The sequence below is a fragment of the Rhinopithecus bieti genome, unplaced genomic scaffold, assembly GCF_001698545.2.
Source record: "Rhinopithecus bieti isolate Rb0 unplaced genomic scaffold, ASM169854v2 scaffold_78620, whole genome shotgun sequence".
Classification (NCBI taxonomy): domain Eukaryota; kingdom Metazoa; phylum Chordata; class Mammalia; order Primates; family Cercopithecidae; genus Rhinopithecus; species Rhinopithecus bieti.
Window position 1 is genome coordinate 1,190,155 of NW_016829908.1, and position 19,099 is coordinate 1,209,253.

The 19,099-nt window shown below is 35.7% G+C and overlaps 1 protein-coding gene across 1 annotated transcript in view; it reads left to right on the top strand.

Moving 5' to 3' along the window:
- Positions 1-40: 40 nt before the first annotated feature.
- The window catches only part of LOC108524177 (zinc transporter 7), a 26,286-nt gene continuing 7,227 nt past the window's right edge, over positions 41-19,099 (top strand). Inside the window, exons 1-6 of the mRNA XM_017865164.1 lie at positions 41-307; positions 535-636; positions 10,937-11,050; positions 15,122-15,209; positions 16,165-16,291; positions 17,729-17,872. Of these exons, the coding sequence (XP_017720653.1) occupies positions 228-307; positions 535-636; positions 10,937-11,050; positions 15,122-15,209; positions 16,165-16,291; positions 17,729-17,872 (655 nt within the window). The 5' untranslated portion in view covers positions 41-227. The remainder of the gene's footprint in view (positions 308-534; positions 637-10,936; positions 11,051-15,121; positions 15,210-16,164; positions 16,292-17,728; positions 17,873-19,099) is intronic.

Consider the following 19,099-nt stretch of genomic DNA (forward strand, 5'->3'; position numbering starts at 1 on the left):
CCGCGACTGGCCTCCCTCCTTTCCCGTCCCAGGACGCGTTGCGCGGCCCGGGCCGGAAGTAAGCGAATTCCCGGGTGTGTGTCTGTGTCTGTCTGTGTCTCGCAGCGGTGCGCGGCCCCGGACAAGCGCTGGGGATTCCCGTTTGAGGCGTCACTGCTATCACTGCCATCACCCCACGGAGCCACTTCTAGAGGGGAGTAGACCCGGCTCTTCGCCGGGCAGAGAAGATGTTGCCCCTGTCCATCAAGGACGATGAATACAAACCACCCAAGTTCAATCTGTTCGGCAAGATCTCGGGCTGGTTTAGGTGCGGGGTGCTGTGTTTGCGGGGAGGGGGTGTCCGGCAGAAAGGGAGAAGGCCCAGACCTCAGGATGGCCCGAGGTCCAGGGAGGGAGCGTCGGAAACTCCCCGTCAACCCCCAGCTGTGAGGAAAGGAGCATGTGAACTGGGAGGAACTTGAAAGGGGTACCCAGCCTCGGGGTCTCGGCACCTCCTTAACTCTCCCGGCTCTTTTCCACGTGTATCATTCCCAGGTCTATCCTGTCCGACAAGACGTCCCGGAACCTGTTTTTCTTCCTGTGCCTGAACCTCTCTTTCGCTTTTGTGGAACTACTCTACGGCATCTGGAGCAACTGGTAACTAAAGGGGAAAATGGTTTGGGCGGAAACAGGGTGTGAGGGAGACGAAACACTGTTTGCTTAATGCCACGTAGCTCCTCACCAGGAGGTTCATGTCCTACCTTCATTACCTACCTCTGCTGCTGAGTTGTTTTCCCATACCCGCACCAATCTGATAGGGCTGCAGTTCTTGAGTAAGATCTGAGGCCTATCCTGTGCAACCTCTGTTGTCACCCTCCCCTCCGGTTCCATCAGGCAAGACTGACAAGCCCCCTCCTTATTTTAGCAGACGGACAGAATCCTTCATTTCTAATTGGAGGCCTTAGCTTTACCCACTTTGTTGGAATTGGGAGAAACTTGTTTGCGGCCTCTCTCAGGGGGGAGTGGCATTTGGATTTCACCCTTAAGATTCTGAGAGTATATTTGAGATGTTCTACTTAGTTTGTTACTGGGGCTTGGAATGGGAGGTTTTATAAAGGGATATCCGGAGAAATATGTGTCATTCTCTTTTCTCTTTAATGCCGAAACTGTCTCATGATTTTCCTCTAGTGTTAACTGCGATGTAAAAATCCCATATAGTTTTCTAGAAACAACATTTCTTGGATTTTGGTGGCACCTTTGAGGGTTTTCCTTTTGTTTTGAAACATCCTTAGGAGGAGGAAAATCTAGTGTGTAACTCTATGGCAGTGAAGTTACTATTATTCAGGTATTTGCTGTTGAGTAACTTAAGGTCTTATGAAGTTGTTCTGCTAACAATGAGACTGTCACATTCCTAGGTGTACTAATTCTGTCTTTAGATCCCATACTCGTTCAAAACTCTGAAGAAAGCCAATACTCAGAATTGTACATAAAGCTTCAGGATGTTGTTGGGTTCCCTGTACTAAATCTTGGACTCTAGATTAAGAACCTGTTTTCTATTTGTTAAGTAGACTTAGTCTCTGTTATTTAAGACCCATTTTCAGAGAAAATTGCTGTCCTTGATCTTCTGTTGAGATCCAACATTGACAGGTAATCTCACCAGGTTTTGTGACATGTATACTTTTATGTAATGCGTGGGCTTCTTTCAGTTCAACCATCAATTCAGTTCTACAAAAAATAATAACCAGCAGATTATGAAAGTTATTGGTTTAGTCAACAGTTGTGTATAAAGGCATATTGGCACAATGAAATCTTCATATATGTAATAACCATTTTGAATCCTTTGGGAATCAGATGTATTTATTTCAAGGATACCCCATCATAGATTAATTCTTTAATCCCATAATATTAACACACTTTAATATACTGTAGATGTTAAAAGCACTTGTACTTGAATAATCACACTTTATCATAAATACGTATTACAGTATATTTTACATTTTTCTTTTCCTAAATTATGCCATAATTTTGGCATATGTGCTGATTGTATCAAGAGTGTATCATAACTTATATATGCATATTTTGCTACAGATAGTTTCTATTGAAATGTTTCACTATGGCTTTCCATTGCATAAGTCACTCTGTGAAATATCTCATTCAAGAGATTCATACTTGAAGTTCCTAAACCACCTTTCATGGAAAGTTAAGTATATAGTAACTCTTCTGATCTGTAGAGATCTATTGGGGAGATTACTAAAACCGTTATTTTTTAAGTCACTATGCATCAGTGCATGACAAAAACATTGGTTGTAGATGACTTGTTCTTTTACCCTTAGGTGACTTGCTCCTCTTTACTGGTACAGCTTATACTGCTTTTCATTGTGTTATGTCTTCTAGCTAGATTTGAAATCTAGCTCCAGTGTGTGTTGTACTTAGATCATTTAGCACGTATCTGTCATCTCATGCCCATTTATGTTAATCTCCATATCTACAACCAATTATTCTTAAATATTAATTTTTAATACAGATCTCTTCTTATTGACATTTGGGCAGATTTAGACATTTCTCTGGCCTTTTAATAATCTGGCTTTCTGTGTTTTTTATTTAGACACCAAAATTTTTAGTTCCTTTTGTTGACTGATCAATAATTTCTTTATATGACCAGAAGATTATCTGTGTTCTCGTAGGTTCAATTAGCTTTTCAATTCCTTGATTAAATTTCTTCCAAAACTCATTTTTCCTGTAGAGGACTAAAACATGAATAAAACACTCACTTCACAAATAAAGGTTCATAGAAACAGTTGATCTAATTTTAACAAATGTTAAATTGTTCTGGTTCTTTTCAGAGCCTTCATTTTAAAGGAAGAACTTACAGTTGATTTATTTTTGGTGATGAGTAGGTATCTTCAGTGGAAGAATAGGTAATTGTTGTATATTTTCCCCCCTCAATAAATATCTGCTACCCTTCACCTTCCCACTAGAATGTAAACTGTATCAACATAGGGATCTTTTCTATCTTATGTAGGCACTTCAGTACATAGAACATAGTGGATGCTTAATGCATATTTGCTAAATGAAAGAATGAGGGAATGATTAATGTATGGAATTACGTTACCTATACTAAAAATGGTAACTACCCCTGTTAAGGAAAAACAGCAATGACAAAACATTACATTACATTCTGTCACTCTTAGGAATTGGGAGGAATAGGCCGGGCGCGGTGGCTCAAGCCTGTAATCCCAGCACTTTGGGAGGCCGAGATGGGCGGATCACGAGGTCAGGAGATTGAGACCATCCTGGCTAACCCAGTGAATCCCCATCTCTACTAAAAAAATACAAAAAACTAGCCGGGCGAGGTGGCCGGCACCTGTAGTCCCAGCTACTCGGGAGGCTGAAGCAGGAGAATGGCGTAAACCCGGGAGGTGGAGCTTGCAGTGAGCTGAGATCTGGCCACTGCACTCCAGCCTGGGCAACAGAGCGAGACTCTGTCTCAAAAAAAAAAAAAAAAAAGCAAAAGAAAAGAAAGAAATTGGGAGGAATATGGTAGAAATTCTGTATGTGATTTTCGCTTCCTTCTAGTATTTTATTTTCATTTACTAATTTATTGTTGAGTAACTGACTAATCTCAAGGTAACATAGTGTAAGAATGTGGTTTTGTATCATCTAGGGTTAAGTTTGTTTTCAAGTTACAGAAAAACTCTGCACATCTGTAATCTCAGATACATGGGAGGCTGAGACACCAACATCGCCTGAACCTGGGAGGCAGAGGTTGCAGTGAGCCGAGATTGTGCCACTGCCCCGCAGCCTGGGTAACAGAGTAATACTCTGTCTCAAAACAAAACAAAAACCTAAATTAATGGTTGCTTAAGCAAGATAAAACTTCATTTCCAAGATGGGTAGTGTTTGAGCCATCCCTGGCAGCATAATGTCTGGAATGCAGAGAAGAAGAGGTAAAAGGTGTGCACGTTGTTTTTTTTTTTTATAGATTTATCTGGATGCTAATACACGATGCTTTCACTAAAACTTTATCACATGGTCATGCCTAGTTGCAAATATATTCTTTATTCTACTCAACCATGTATTCTGTGGAAAGTCCGGGATTTTTTACTAAGGAAGAAAGGGAATATGTAGATAGTGTAGGTTCTGGAAGTGGGACTTGAGAGAGAGAGAGACAAACTAACGTATCATCTTCTGTAGGTGGAAAATTGAGGCCTAGAGTTTTTTACTTTGCAAGTGAGCAGCAGAGCCTACAGCACCTATTATCTAAGTTTGATGTCCAAAACAATCACACTTGTTTTCTAGTATCTCAATATAGTTTCTGTGTTTTATGTTCTTACATTTTACTTCGTTATTAACAGATTTAATTTCAGTAGTGTTTCTTACCAAAGCTCTTGCAACCATTTTTCCCTTAGACATAGAAGACACTCAGGTAACTCTGAAGGTTAATGTCTTTGTGTTAACAAAGTAAATATTTGTTGAAAAAATGTTTAAGACAATACCAGACATTGTTTTGGTTCTACTTCAATATAATATTTCATAGCAGATGTTTGTAAAGTAATTCCTTAGTGAAGAAAATAGTTCTATCAATCACATGTTTTCTATTAAAATTTTCATATATTTTAGTCTTTTAAAATCAACTTTTTCCTTCTCAAAAGGCAGCATTACTTACCAGCTTATGGTGATGCCTTTTGCTTTCCTATAATTTTATTTTCCACCTTAAAAATATAGGTAAGTATTCCATTTTGCTTAGACTTTTTTTTTTAAAGTAAGGGACTATGTAATGGAATGTGGTGGAGTTGTGGGTTATTTCACCGTAACTCATTTAGTTTACTGACTTTGCTAATGTCAGGATTCTAAGAATTTTCTAATTTCCTGATAATAAATTGATAGTTAATGTTTTTCCATGACTTTGACTTTCCACATCGTGGAAACTACCTGGTAAGGGATTTCTGAATTAGGATCATTCCTTATTTTCAATTTTGAACACATGTTTAACAAACAGTAGAAATATACTGTTAGCTTAGTTACCAATAGACCTTTTAAACCATTTTTTATCATTGGCTGTTTTAAACCTATATAAAAGTGGAGAGTTTAATGGACCTCATGTACCCATCACCCAGCCTTAACATTTATCAATACATGGTCTATCTTATTTCATCTGTTGTCCCTGTCCCGCTATTGGAGTGTTTTAAAGCAGATACAAGATGTAATTTCTTCTATAACTATTTCATTATGCTTCTCTAAAAGATAAAATCAAACCCCCTCTTTAACATAACAGAAAACCATTATCACCTATGAAAGTTAATGACTCATTAATATCCAGCTAGTGAGTATTCAGGAGTCCCTCATTGTCTCATAAATGCTTTTTATGTTTGGTTTTACAGATTAGAAATCAAACAAGATCCATACATAGTATTTAGCTCATATGTCTCTTAAGTCGCTCTTAATTTATAGGTTCTCTTTCTCGCTTTCTTTGTTTTTGCCTCCAATACACCCTAAATAAAGTTCTTTTCAAAAATTTTTTTTGCCATATATTCTATTGACATTTGTGCTGTTTTTGCTTCTGTATTCATGTATTGAGGTTTCTCCTTTATACACGAAGATGTTTTCTTTTTCTTTTTTTTAAGGCGGAGTCTTACTGTGTTGCCCAGGCTGGAGTGCACTGGCGCGATCTTGGATCACTGCAGCCTCCGCCCCCTGAGTTCAAGCAATCCTCCTGCCTCAGCCTCCGAAGTAGCTGGGAGTACAGGTGTGCGCCACCACTCCTGGCTAATTTTTTTATTTTTAGTAGATAGGGAGTTTTGCTGTGTTGGCCAGGCTGGTCTCAAACTCCTGACCTCAGGTGATCCACCCACCTTAGCCTCCCAAAGTGCTGGGATTACAGGCATGAGCCACTGCGCATGGTCGGTTTTCCATGTTAAAATGTCTTTAGAAGGTAGTCATTTTAAAAAGTTTGTAAATACATTTTAGAAAAACTAGCAGTGTTTGAAGAGGAGTCTACAAGTACATGGATTTTCACAACCAGCTTACTTTATCATGGTTTACTTTGGTGTTTCAGTCATATAACCTTAGGTATTCTCTGTGCTACCTTTATTTTTTAAGGAAATTTATACCATATAGTTTAAATATAATTCATAATCAGAAATATTTTCTAAGATTGAATATGAACAGTAAAATTGACATCCCTCATAAGCAGTATTTTTACATGTGATAGGTGAGCAGAGAACTAAAAGTAGACTGTTTTTCCCATGAGTTTGTGTATTTGCAGGTAGGTAATTTTAAATCATGGTATCAGGTTTAAGGGAAGAGATCTCATATTGCAGTGTTTTAAAAGAACATAATGTTCTTCCATCTCAGAAGAGGAAGTAGTTTTTCAGGTAGTCACAATTTATTAAGTACTAAAAATAACATTTTAATGCTAATTAAGTTTACTTAAAATTTAAATAAAATTTCATTTTGGTGAGTATTAAAATTGCCGTGCTATATCCACACCTCTTTAAAAGAAACTTGACTGCTATTGTATGCAAAAGAAATTTACTTTTTTTTTTTTTTTTGCATTACGGCAATGTTTGGTGTATGTTGGATACATATAAAATAAATTTGTTAAAAAAAAGGAGTGTGTATTAGTTTGCTAGGCTGGTCTAACAAAACACCACAAACTAGGTGGCTTAAACCACAGAAATTTATTGTCTCACAATTCTGGAGATTAGAAGTCTGAGATCAAAGTATCATCAGGGTTGATTTCTAATGAGGACTCTGAAGAAAAATCTGTTCCACGATCTTTCTGTAGCTTCAGTTGGTTTGCTGGTAATCTTGGACAGTCTTTGGTTTGTAGGAGCATCACCTAATCTCTTCCTTATCTTCGCATGGTGATCTATGTGTCTTCTTCCAAATTTCTCTTTTTTATAAGGACACTGGATGAGGGCTCACCTTAATGACCTAATATTAACTAATTATATCTGCATCGAGCCTGTTACTAATAAGGTCACATTCACAGGTACTAGAGGTTAGGACTTCAACATATGAATTTGGGGGCAGGAACACAATTCAACCCATGACAGTGTTTTACTGAATATATAGTGAAATAGATAGTAAAATATAGATCAATAAATCAGTAAATGTTTGCTTTTATTTATTTAGAATGAATGCCCTGCCTTTTAAAACTGATTACAGTCATTTCAAATAAAAGCTGTATATACTAATAAAGCACTTCCATTAAGAAATAAAACATTAGGAAACCATACCTAGGGAGGAAAACTAAACCTATTAAATATGTAGTCTAGTTTAGCTCCCAAAATTGACTTTTAAATTTAGTTATAAAATTCCATAAAGTGAACACAATTCTATCATTTTATCAGAGTAGAAAGATAGTTTTCTGAAACCGTATTTTAACAGTATTTTGCCATATTAGTCTTTTCATGGAAAAGATTTCAGAAAACAAAATCATAGACAATGTCTTTATTAGTGGTTTTATCACAGTATAGAGAAATTCTTCACATGAGTCTTTCATACTTCAAAATAAAGTTAAATCATTATTTTCCATGTTACATAGATGTTGTGGTTCAAGTGTGTAATTTTCGGTAACCTATCCAAGGGCAAATCTTAAAATATTAAATCTAAGAGAATTACATGAATAACATGCCCCTTACCTTGTTCTCATGTATCCGTTTTATTATTCTGCTTTTCCATTTATTCACCAATTCTCATTCTGCTTTGAGTTAGATGTCAGATGAAATGGTTAAAGTACTGTCTGCGCTTAAACTTACTAATATATTTCAGTGGAATAAATAAGGTTCATGATAAAAGTTTAAGACGATTTCTAAAATCTTTTGTAGTGATTTGGCAGAGGTTTATAAATTATTGTGCTTTTTCTTGTTGGTAAATAAAGTGCTTTGACTTAGTTTCTAATTATATAATTATTCCAAATTATGAGAAAATTTAAAACCATGCTTTTCTGTATGTGTGAAGAATATTTTGACTTTTAGTTTGTAGCACTTCCAACTGATGAAAGCTCTAGCATCTAGCCAAATATTAAGAGGTATGGGTTGTGCTTGGGAACACCAGGTATTGTAAGCATTAATAATAGTTAATAATAATCAATGTAATTTATTAATAATTAGTAACAGGAATATTAGTGTTGTTTTAATGTGGCAAGCATTGTGGTAAATGTTTCACATATATTAACTCAATTATTATAACAATTATGTCACTTTTATACTATTACTCTGTTTAAGTAATGGCTAAATCGAGGCACAAAGAAGTTAAGCAACTTACTGGTCACAGAACTAGTAAATATGGAGCTGGGATTTGAACCCAGGTACTCTGACTTCAGAAGCTTATTTTTAAAGACTGAACTGATGATTGCTTTCAGAAAATTTTTATTGACTTCAAGTTCACGGATTTCTTTCCTCAGCTGTGTCCAGTCTGTGATAAGACAATTGGAAGAATTCTTTATTGCTGATAACTTGTTTTTTGTTTCTAGCATTTCCATTTGATTATTTTTTGTATTTCCCACTTCTTTACCAAATTTCCCATTGGTTCATATATTTTATCCACTTTTTCCATCCATCCTTTAGCATATTAATTACAGTTTATGATAGCTCCAGTATCTGGGTCAATATCTTGGTCTGGTTCTGTTAACTGCTTTTTCCGTAGTGACTTCTTTTTTTTTTTTTTTTTTTGGCTCTTTTTGTGTGTCTTGAAATTTTTTATCAAATATTAGACATTATGAGTAAAAAACAGTAGATACTGGGGTAATAGTATTTATGATCGGAAATAGATATGCCTTGTCTGTTAGACCACCAGTTGGTTAGAGTTTGTGCTTTTAGTAGTCCCTGTATGGTGCCTATGCCATAGAAGCTCTTTTCTTTATGCTCTTACCCCTACCCAAGCTATAGCCTGCTCTTCCTTGTTACTCAGTACCCAGTTTATGGTGAAGGCAGAGGGGTATTTGTTGACTTTGACCCAAAACCTCTGTCTTTGGTAGATTCTGTAAGCCTAAACCTCAGGAGTATGATTTTTGTCAACATTTTTACTCCTCCTGTGAAGCCAAACTCTACTCTGTGTATGTGTATGGTCCTGGATGGAAACAACTTTCCTGCTCCATCCTCAGTGGTAGCAGAACGTCTGCTTTGTGTTGGTAGAGGATTTCCTGCCCTTCTTTTGGTGGCTTTTCTTAGTAGGTGCTTTAGTATGTATAATATTAATCTTTAAATTATCACAAATAATATGTCATTTCATGTATCTGATAAGAACCTTATTTAATACACTTTGATTTTTTTATTCCATTCTGTGTGCTATTATTGTCATACCTTAGGTTGTTGACAGCATTTTTTTTTTTTTGGTCTTTCAATAATTTAAAGATGTTGCTCCATTGCATTCTGGCTTGAATAGTTTCTGAAGAAAACATGCTATAAATTGTATTTTATTTTCTAATTTAATTTTCTCTTTTTTCCCCTCTGGTTTTCTAAGATTTTTTCTTTCTCTTTGGTGTTTAGTGATTTGTGAAGTGTTTAGGGTTTTTTTCCTTGCTTGGGATTCATTAAGCTTCTTGGATCTGTGATTTATTTTCTTTTATGAATTTCAGAAAACTCTCAGACATTTTCTTTTTAAATGCTTTTCCTTTCTTTTTTTCTTTTCAGTTCCCGAGACTCTAAATACATATATTTTAGTATGCTCAATATTTCCAGACTAGTTTGGGAAAGTTTGTATGTTTGTTTTCACTCCCTTTTCTCTTTGTGTTGCACTTTGTATAACTTCTTTTGACCTAACTGATTCTTTCTGTGTCCAGTCTGCTCAGAAGCCCATGACTATTATTACTCCATATTGTAATTTTACAAAAAATTATCATTTCCATTATATTATTTTATAGTTTTTATCTGCGGAAATTCTTCATTTGTTAATGAATTTTCTCTGATTTTATACCACATCCTTTGACATATTAATTGTATTTGTTTTAAAGTCCTATCTAGTAGTTCCAACATCTGGGCCATTTCTGGTTCTGTTGACTGTTGTAACTCTTAACAATGAGTCTCTTTTTATTTTTTCTTGATTTTGTCATTGAGTGCTGGACATTGTTTAAAAGAATAATAGAGACTGTATATGTCTGGAAATAGGCACACCTATTTTTCTGCCTGGCCATTAATATGGGAGTTTTGAAACTATCTGGTCAATAGTTGAACTGGGTTTGAGCTGGGTTTTGTGTTTTGTTGTTGCTGATTTCAACAAATCACAGCCTTTACATTTTTCAGTGGTTCCTAGTACTTTGTGATTAGTATTGCATTTGGAGTACTGGAGGATTTTTTCTGGGTTCTTGCTCCACTCTCAGCTTTTAGCAAGTTCTGCACATATCTCTTTGTGCTCTCACTGGTAGTTTACCATTCCCTATACTTTATTCAAGGCTTGGTGGGGAGGGTAGGACTCGGTTCTCTTGTTGTATCCCTAGTCAGGCAAACCTGTGCACCTGAGTGTCAGGATGAGTATTAATGATCCTGCAGCTCTCCCTGTCTCTCAGCCTGTCCCCACTGTCCTCAGCCTGGTATCAAAAGGGAGGAGCAGGATACTCAACAATAGCAGACCTTTGCGTTGTAAGATCCTGGGTGCAAGTAGGTATCAGCCTCGTCCCAGTAGTAGATGGCTTTTTTTTCCTACCACTCTTTCAGTGGCAGCTGACCTTTGCAAGTGACCAAGGGGTGGTCACATTCCTACCCCTCACTCAGCAGCAGATGGTTTTGTTTCTGCCTCTCTCACAGCAGCTGGGCTTTTCCTTGTGCAGGAGGTATGAGGGTTTACTTTTTAGATATTTGAAACTTATCCTCAATAGCTATCTATATAGCATATTTAAATTGTTGTTTTAGATGGTTAATTCCTGATGAACAAAAGCTGAATCTTAGACTTTCAGAGAAGGATGCCTACTATTTGGTTTTTATTGTAATTTGTCAATGTGTTTGTTCTTTTCCAGCTTAGGCTTGATTTCCGACTCTTTTCACATGTTTTTCGATAGCACTGCCATTTTGGCTGGACTGGCAGCTTCTGTTATTTCAAAATGGAGAGATAATGATGCTTTCTCTTACGGGTAAGACTTTAAGAAAAAACTCCTTTTTATTGAAGTATAAGATATACACAAAAAAACACTAATCTTAAGCTCAGTGACTTGTTAAAAATTGAACACACGTGTAACTTTTGAATCTCTGAAGTCCCCACTCAGGCGTCTTTGAGTTCCTACTTCCCCAATGGTAACTGGTTTCATAACTTCATGGATGAGTTTTTAAACAGTATGTAATTGGAATATACAGTAATTTGTTGAGATTGCTACCACATAGAGGAATTTCTCAACTTTTTTCTGAAGAAGAAAGTTTTAATATATGAAAATAGGCATTTTTTTTTGCTTTTGCTTTTTTCTTTTTTAATGGGTACTTTGCTGTTGATTTATTTAAAATCATTTTCTAATATGGTTTTATATTATCCTCTTTAGCTCTGCTTTTATGTAACAGTTCTTATATGCTTGCTGATTTGGACAATTAATCAAATATTTGTAGAGTATCTTTATGCTGAAGGGACTACATTGGATCATCTTAGAGGCATAATTTGATTTCCGCCACCTCTGATTGGAGGAAGCAATGGATTTTTTCATTATTTGATTACACTAAGTGTTTCCTTTTTTGAGTTCATAGAGTATTTTGCAACGTAACTGTATATACGTGTAAGCAGAGCTCAGGATGCATACTCTGTTTCTTTCTCTTCCCCACCCTTTTGTCTTTTCTATTCCTTCTCTCTTCTTTCTTACTGATTCTTCCCCTCTGTTCTTTTCCTCCTCTTCTCTTCCTTTCCCCTGCGAGTGCTCTTTTACATTCTCTTCCTTCTTCATCTGTCTCTCATATTTTCTTTCTCTCACTCTTGTTCCCGTCCTCATCCTCTTACTCTCTCTTATCTTCTCCTGAACTCCCTTTTCCTTCTCTTGTTCTTTGCCTCTTGTACTTGGGCTTGTGCTCATGATCTTTTTTTCTCTCTTCCTTCTTCTGTCCCCCTATACCTTTCCTGTCTTACTCTTTCTTTTCTTCTGCTCTTTTCCTCTACCTTTCAACCCTTTATCTCTTAGGCTCTGTCTCTGCTCCTCCTCTTCTGTTAACTTCTTTAACTCTGTTTCTTGTTTGTCTCCCTTTCCAAGTCTCTCTTTCCTTCCTTCACTGATTCCCCTTCCCTGAGCTCTCCCTTTCCTGTGCAGTTTCTCTCACTCTCTCTCTGTCCTTTTTACATCCATCTTCTTACATGCACTCTCTTAGTCCTCACTACTCCCTCTTTCTCCCTGGCTTTGCTTCTTTCCTTTAGCAAGCACACACTGTTTCTTTCACATGTTCTTGTTCTTGTTCTCTTTAGATATTTATTGAGAGTTCATATGAGTCAAATACTTTTCTAGTTCTAATGATGTAAAAATGATCTAATAATGTAAAGACATGCCTCCTGCCTTGCAGGAACTTGTCTCTCGGGGAAACAGTTTAGTAAAAATATAATAATAGCTTTATATTGTGACAATGGCTAAAAAGGAGATGTGAAGTTCTGTGGCAGAACTTGCTGATTTTAGTTATAACCAAGGGATATGGTTATTTGTTTAATTAGAAAAAGTGAGCCAAAAAATACTAATTGTGCATTTTATAATATAGAGCAGTAGATCCTGTGTATCTATAAATTCAAACAGCTTGACAGCTCAGATAAGAACACTTTTTATGGCATGATATTGGTGATTTGCAAATAATTTAAACAGTGGTAACTAAAAGATTCTTAAGTATATTTTATATTATTAAAGAAAGATTGTATCCAAAGTTATAATTTTTGTTGGAAAATTAGTAATCTATATTATATATCAGAAATCTAATTAGAATAGCTTATTCAACAGTCTTTCTGAATAAACAGTAGCTGACTATTAAAAATTCTCAGTTCTTTAATGCTTAGAGTTTCTTTTGTTTCCAATTTAGAATGTATTGTCTCCTGCTCTAAAATGGTTTTTAGGAATAGCTTTGAATACCTTCAGTACCATAGCAGATTTTAATATTCAGCTTTAGCTAGTTGATATAAGAGAATAATATTCTTTCCACTTTTAATTTAATCCTGTCCTCTCCTTCTGTGTGTGTTTGTGTGTGTGTGTGCATATGTGTATGTTGTGTGTGTTTTCTTTTGGGAAAGATTAAAGAATAAAAGCTGGTACAATATTTGACACTATGAATAATTGGTATAGTAATAAGTAGCGTCATTTGTAAACCACTGGTGGCAGTATATCAAAATGACACTGATTAATTCATGTTAAGCATGGAGTTGAATTCTCATAAAACCCTCCCAATTCAGGATAACCGCAGTAGCGGACTGACTCTGCAATAGAAGAGTTGGGGAATATGAGAGCAAGGAAGGACTCTTAAGTATTTCTTTAAATAAAAGTCATCTTTGTGTCTTGCCACACTCTTATTTTTTAAAGAGCAAAGCCAGCATAAAAGTAATATACATCCAGTAGGTAGATAGATACGTACATATGTGCGTATATCCATATGTACCTATACTTAAATCTTTTCTATTTTTCTTCCAGGCTCAAGAATCTAAACACTAACCATACTTAATTAGGCAACAGCACATTCATGAATTACATGTTCTCATTCTAAGACCTTCTCAATCTCTTAAGTAAGCACAGTTATTTGTAAAGGCAAGCGTGTTTAGTTTTCATGCGTTTTTGTTTTGAACCTACAACCAAGTTTAACAAATATATCTTAAACTCAAGCTAATTAAATCACTCCAACAGTTTATCTGAACTTAGGGAGTACACCTACTAAGCTAGGAATTAGAAACAAAAAGGTGCCTGAAAAACATTCTTGCCTTTGATCTTGAAATCTGGTAGAACTCAAGCACAAAAGACTTTCAGTCAAGCATTAGTTATGGGACTACAAAGGTAGATTAAAAGAAAATACTTTTTACTTTTGGATAGTAACCCTGCTGATTTATTACATAAATTCCTAAGTGTAGGTTATGGAATGCTGGCTGCAAATTATTTGAATTTAATGAACTTTTCTCCAGAAAAAAAAAAAAAAAGTTTTGACAAGTAATATGTTATTTGAATGTGTTAGAAGATAGAAATATGCATTATTTCTGGGATAGAAATACATGCTCTGTTGGAATGCACTTGACAGGACAAACTCCAACATAACTTAATAGAATACATTTTCAGGAATTCTCTTTAAAATATTTTATAGTAAAATTGTATTACCTAGAAGTTAACATAGAAACCTAGGAAAAGCATGAGTTTTGATGCTCTCATTATATTGTTTAAGGACCAAAGTGGTTAACTGCTGTTAGCATCCTTTGAATGATGTTTGAACATGTAAAAATGCTAAGTTAAAGTTGTTCCTGATTACTTTAACTAAGCCAAATATACCATATGGAAAAATAAAATCTTTCCCCAATGCTTCACACAGGTAGGAAGCAGAAAGCTTCAGAACTCCATGGAACAAAAGACAGGTATTTTAAAAATAGTTTAATTAGAATTATGTGAAGCTAAAATTGGTTCTAAAAATAGGTAATTGAAAGTTTATGCTAAATTTGTTAATCTTAGAAAAAGTGTTAGAAATATAAATCTCAAGTTGTCTCTGGGATAAATCAGAAATAATTTTATTTTCCTTCAGATCAAAGCTCTACTTTCCAAAGATTTGAAAGCTAAAAGGTACAAAGCAGAAAGCATAAGGAGTTCTTAGAAAAAGAGAAATTAATAAGTTTAAAAAACCCCTTTTACCAGACCCTTTGTTTTACTTTTATCTGTTAATCCTTCTTTGTTTGTCCACTTGTCTGGTTCTGTTTTCCTTCTCCAGTAACAACTTGAGATTTAAATTTCTGTGAAAGGTCTTTCTAAAACTACTTACTCTTAAGAAGATCTTTTGATTGGCTTGTAAAAATCTGTGTTTTGTGGCATTCTGCTTTTAAACAATTCATAATAATTCATTTCCTCATTTCTACTGTACATAAAATAAAATGCACTGTACTATAAACACTAGGACTTTGCTAACCACTTATAACCATATAATATGGTTTGGAATCTCTGAATGTATGTAATTTTATGATTTAATTTTTAAGAAATAACAAGAATTAAGTTATTGACTTTGTTCCTCTTTAGGTATGTTAGAGCGGAAGTTCTGGCTGGCTTTGTCAATGGCCTATTTTTGATCTTCACTGCTTTTTTTATTTTCTCAGAAGGAGTTGAGGTATAGTAGATAATGATTAAAGTCAATAAATTACATTTCTGTAATGAAAATGTTTATTAATTAAAGATATATAACAGAGCTTTTTCTGACTATTATTAAATATCGTGAACAATCTTGGATTAGATATTATGTGCATACAAGAGGAACTTGCAAAATAGTTGGAAAATTAAATATATATGAATCTTCTTGGAATTGAAAACAATTAAATGATAATGCTTTACAAGTTATGGATGAAGTGTTAACACTATGAAATGTAGAGGTACAATCTGGATAGTTAGGCCAATAGGGAAGTATTTCTAAAGAAATTACAACCTGAGAGTTTTGCCAGTGAATCTTTAACATTTGGTGTATTTTTTTTAAAAAGGAAGAAAATGTAAAAATTAGGGAACTTAAAGGAAAAAAAGTTTTTTTTTTTTTTTTTGAGATGGAATCTTGCTCTGTTGCCCAGGCTGGAGTGTAGTGGCATGATCTTGGCTTACTGCAACCTCCGCCTCCTGGGTCTAAGCGATTCTCCTGCCTCAGCCTCCCGAGTAGGTTGGATTACAGGCACCCACCACCATGCCCAGCTAATTTTTTTTTTTTTTTAGTAGAGATGGGGTTTCACCATGTTGGTCAGGTTGGTCTTGAACTCCTGACCTCAGGTGATCCGCCTGCCTCAGCCTCCCAAAGTGCTGGGATTACAGGCGTGAGCCATGAAAGGCAGCATTTTAAGATACCAAATAAGAACAAGTTTTGGACGAAATATTTATGCTTTTAAACATTTATATTTATTGTAAAATAGTAATTGTTACTTTTTCTACAGTATGTGAGCACTGGTTTTATTTCTATGAACTGTTTTGGGAGGTTTTTTTAGTGCTTTTAATTCCAAAAATAACTGAAAGTGTTTAATATTGTCTTATGATTTTGTTAGTTGATCAATCAGAAATAATATCAATGCCATTTGTTTGTTTTCTAGAGAGCATTAGCCCCTCCGGATGTCCACCATGAGAGACTGCTACTTGTTTCCATTCTTGGGTTTGTGGTAAACCTAATAGGAATATTTGTTTTCAAACATGGAGGTCATGGACATTCTCATGGCTCTGGTATGATGGTTAGAACGCTTTGTTTCTTCATTTTCTACTAGGTTTCTGTCATAATTATTTACTTGAGAGAATTGTTAATTTAAGTTAAACTATATTGATTTCTGATAACAAAAGTAATATGTCAACAGACTATATGAATATCTTCCTGAAATATCCCTTTCACTTCTTTATGCCCCTCCATCTCAGTGCCTTCTCAGAGCTGTGCTTGTTATCATGGATCCCACCAGACCGCAGTAACTTATCTTTTTAGTGTGATATCATTTATATAAGATGAACAAATATCGGAAAACCACAAAACAAATCTACTTGTCAAAATGTTTTGTGTGGGCTGGGCACAGTGGCTTACACCTATAATCCCAGCACTTTGGGAGGCCAAGGCAGGTGGATCACTTGAATCCAGGAGTTTGAGACCAGCCTGGGCGATATGGCAAAACCCCATCTCTACAGAAAAATACAAAATTAGCCAGGCATGCTAGGCGACAGAGCGAGACTCCATCTTAAAAAAAAAAAAAACTAGGCATGGTGGCACATGCCTGTAGTCTTAGCCACTCAGGAGGTTGAGATGGGAGAGTCGCTTGAGCCCAGGAGGCGGAGGTTGCAGTGAGCCGAGATCGTGCCACTGCACTGCAACCTGACTGGCAGAGCAAGACTCTGTCTAAAAAAAAAAAAAAAGAGTGTGTGTTTATGAAATGTACTATGTAAATATGTCTTGGAGATCCTGATAGTCATGATTTTTTCATATGGTGCAGTGCTGGATTTAATTTACTGGTATTTAGAATTTTTGTAAAAGTGATAAAAGACTTGGATAGCATCCACTCTTTTTCTATCCTTTAGAATAGCGTGTATAAGATGCTTCTCGGTGGTTTAGTTGTTTTTAGGTATGCTGTGGAGAGAGGATTCTGCATTCTTTTGCATTTAGCTTTTTCTACCTGCTTTAATGTAATTTTACTGATTCTGTTACCAAATGCAGCAACTTTCTTGTGTCTGCCTTAATGTGAGCATTTGCATATGTCTTGTTAATCTTTGTTAGTGTATGTAAGAGTACTTTGAAAACTTTAGGCCATGAATTTTGTCTTTGTTGTTTACTGCCTCATCTCCAGTGCCTGGAATGATTCCTATAATATAAAATGTTACAAATAAATATTTCTCAAATGAATGAATAACATTATCTGACCTCTTTGGATATATCTGTATACTTCCAGTCAGTACTTATTTTCATTTCCAGTAATGTCTGTTACTTTCCTCTATGCTTTCATTACCTTATGGTACTCCGTAGCAGGAACTTAGGATTATTTTAATAAATCTATAGCACTTTTTACGAGTAAATGTTTATTGAATTGATCTGAGTTTAGAGCTTATTCTTTGTACTAATGTCAGTATAATTGTAACCATTTATATATTTTTACATACCTTCTGTCCTAACACTTTGTCTTCTAGGCCATGGACACAGTCATTCCCTCTTTAATGGTGCTCTAGATCAGGCACATGGCCATGTCGATCATTGCCATACCCATGAAGTGAAACATGGTGCTGCACATAGCCATGATCATGCTCACGGACATGGACACTTTCATTCTCATGGTGAGTACAGCCTAAAGACAAATGGACAGCCTCCAAATAAACAAGAGTTTTGTGGATTACTTTTCCTAGTTGAAATAGTTTATTAAAAAGATACTCAATCAACTTCTTTTCTAATGAATCAGTCTAAATGGCTCCCAGGGCTAGTTTATTTTTTGTGTAGTGTGAAATTAACTCAGTATAAGGCAGTGGATGCTAGCTTTTTTCCAGGGGGTGTATCATAATACAGTGCCACTCTCTTATGTATTTATTTTTAATTTTTGTGGGTACATAGTAGGTATATATATTTATGGGTTACATGAGACATTTTGGTACAGGCATGTAATACATAGTAATCATATAAGGGTAAATGGGGTTTCCATCCCCTCAACCATTTATCATGTGTTAAAATCAATCCAATTATACTCTTAGTTATTTTAAAATGTGCAGTGAAATTGCAATTTGACAATAGTCACTCTGTTCTAGCAAATACTAGGTCGTATTCATTCAATTATTTTTTTTTTTTGTACTCATTAACCATCCCCCCTTCCCTCCCCCCAAATGCCACTATTTTAAATGAGTGTTAGTGAATGAGGAGCAATTGCATTTTAGGAAATGAAAATCATAATGTTTTAAGCATCATGAGGCCTTTTGTGCTATATTGGCTTATAAAAATATGGTAGAGGTTTTCAGTTTTTCACATTTGTATTATAATATTTGATGTCTGTCACCTGATGTTTACCTCTATATATTTTTTTAGAAATCTTTGGATGCTTACTTTTATAGCATTAGGTACTAACTTATGAGGTGTTTATCAACTTAATATTTTATTTTGAATTATATTTTACATAGTTTATAAAGTGTAGCTTCATAGAACCTCCCTGGGTGACACAATTTGATTACTCTCAATAGAGTGTATACTTAGGTATTATCTTGTATTGGCTGGGCGCGGTGGCTCACACCTGTAATCCCACTACTTTGGGAGGCCGAGGCAGGTGGATCACCTGAGGTCCAGAGTTTGAGACCAGCCTGACAACGTGCAGAAACCCCGTCTCTACCAAAAATACAAAATTAGCCGGGCGTGGTGGCACATGCCTGTAATCCCAGCTACTCCAGAGGCTGAGGCAGGAGAATGGTTTGAACTCGGGAGGCAGAGGTTACTGTGAGCCGAGATCGCGCCATTGCACTCCAGCCTGGGCAACAAGAGCAAAACTCCGTCTCAAAAAAAAAAAAAAAAAAAAAAAGGCGTTT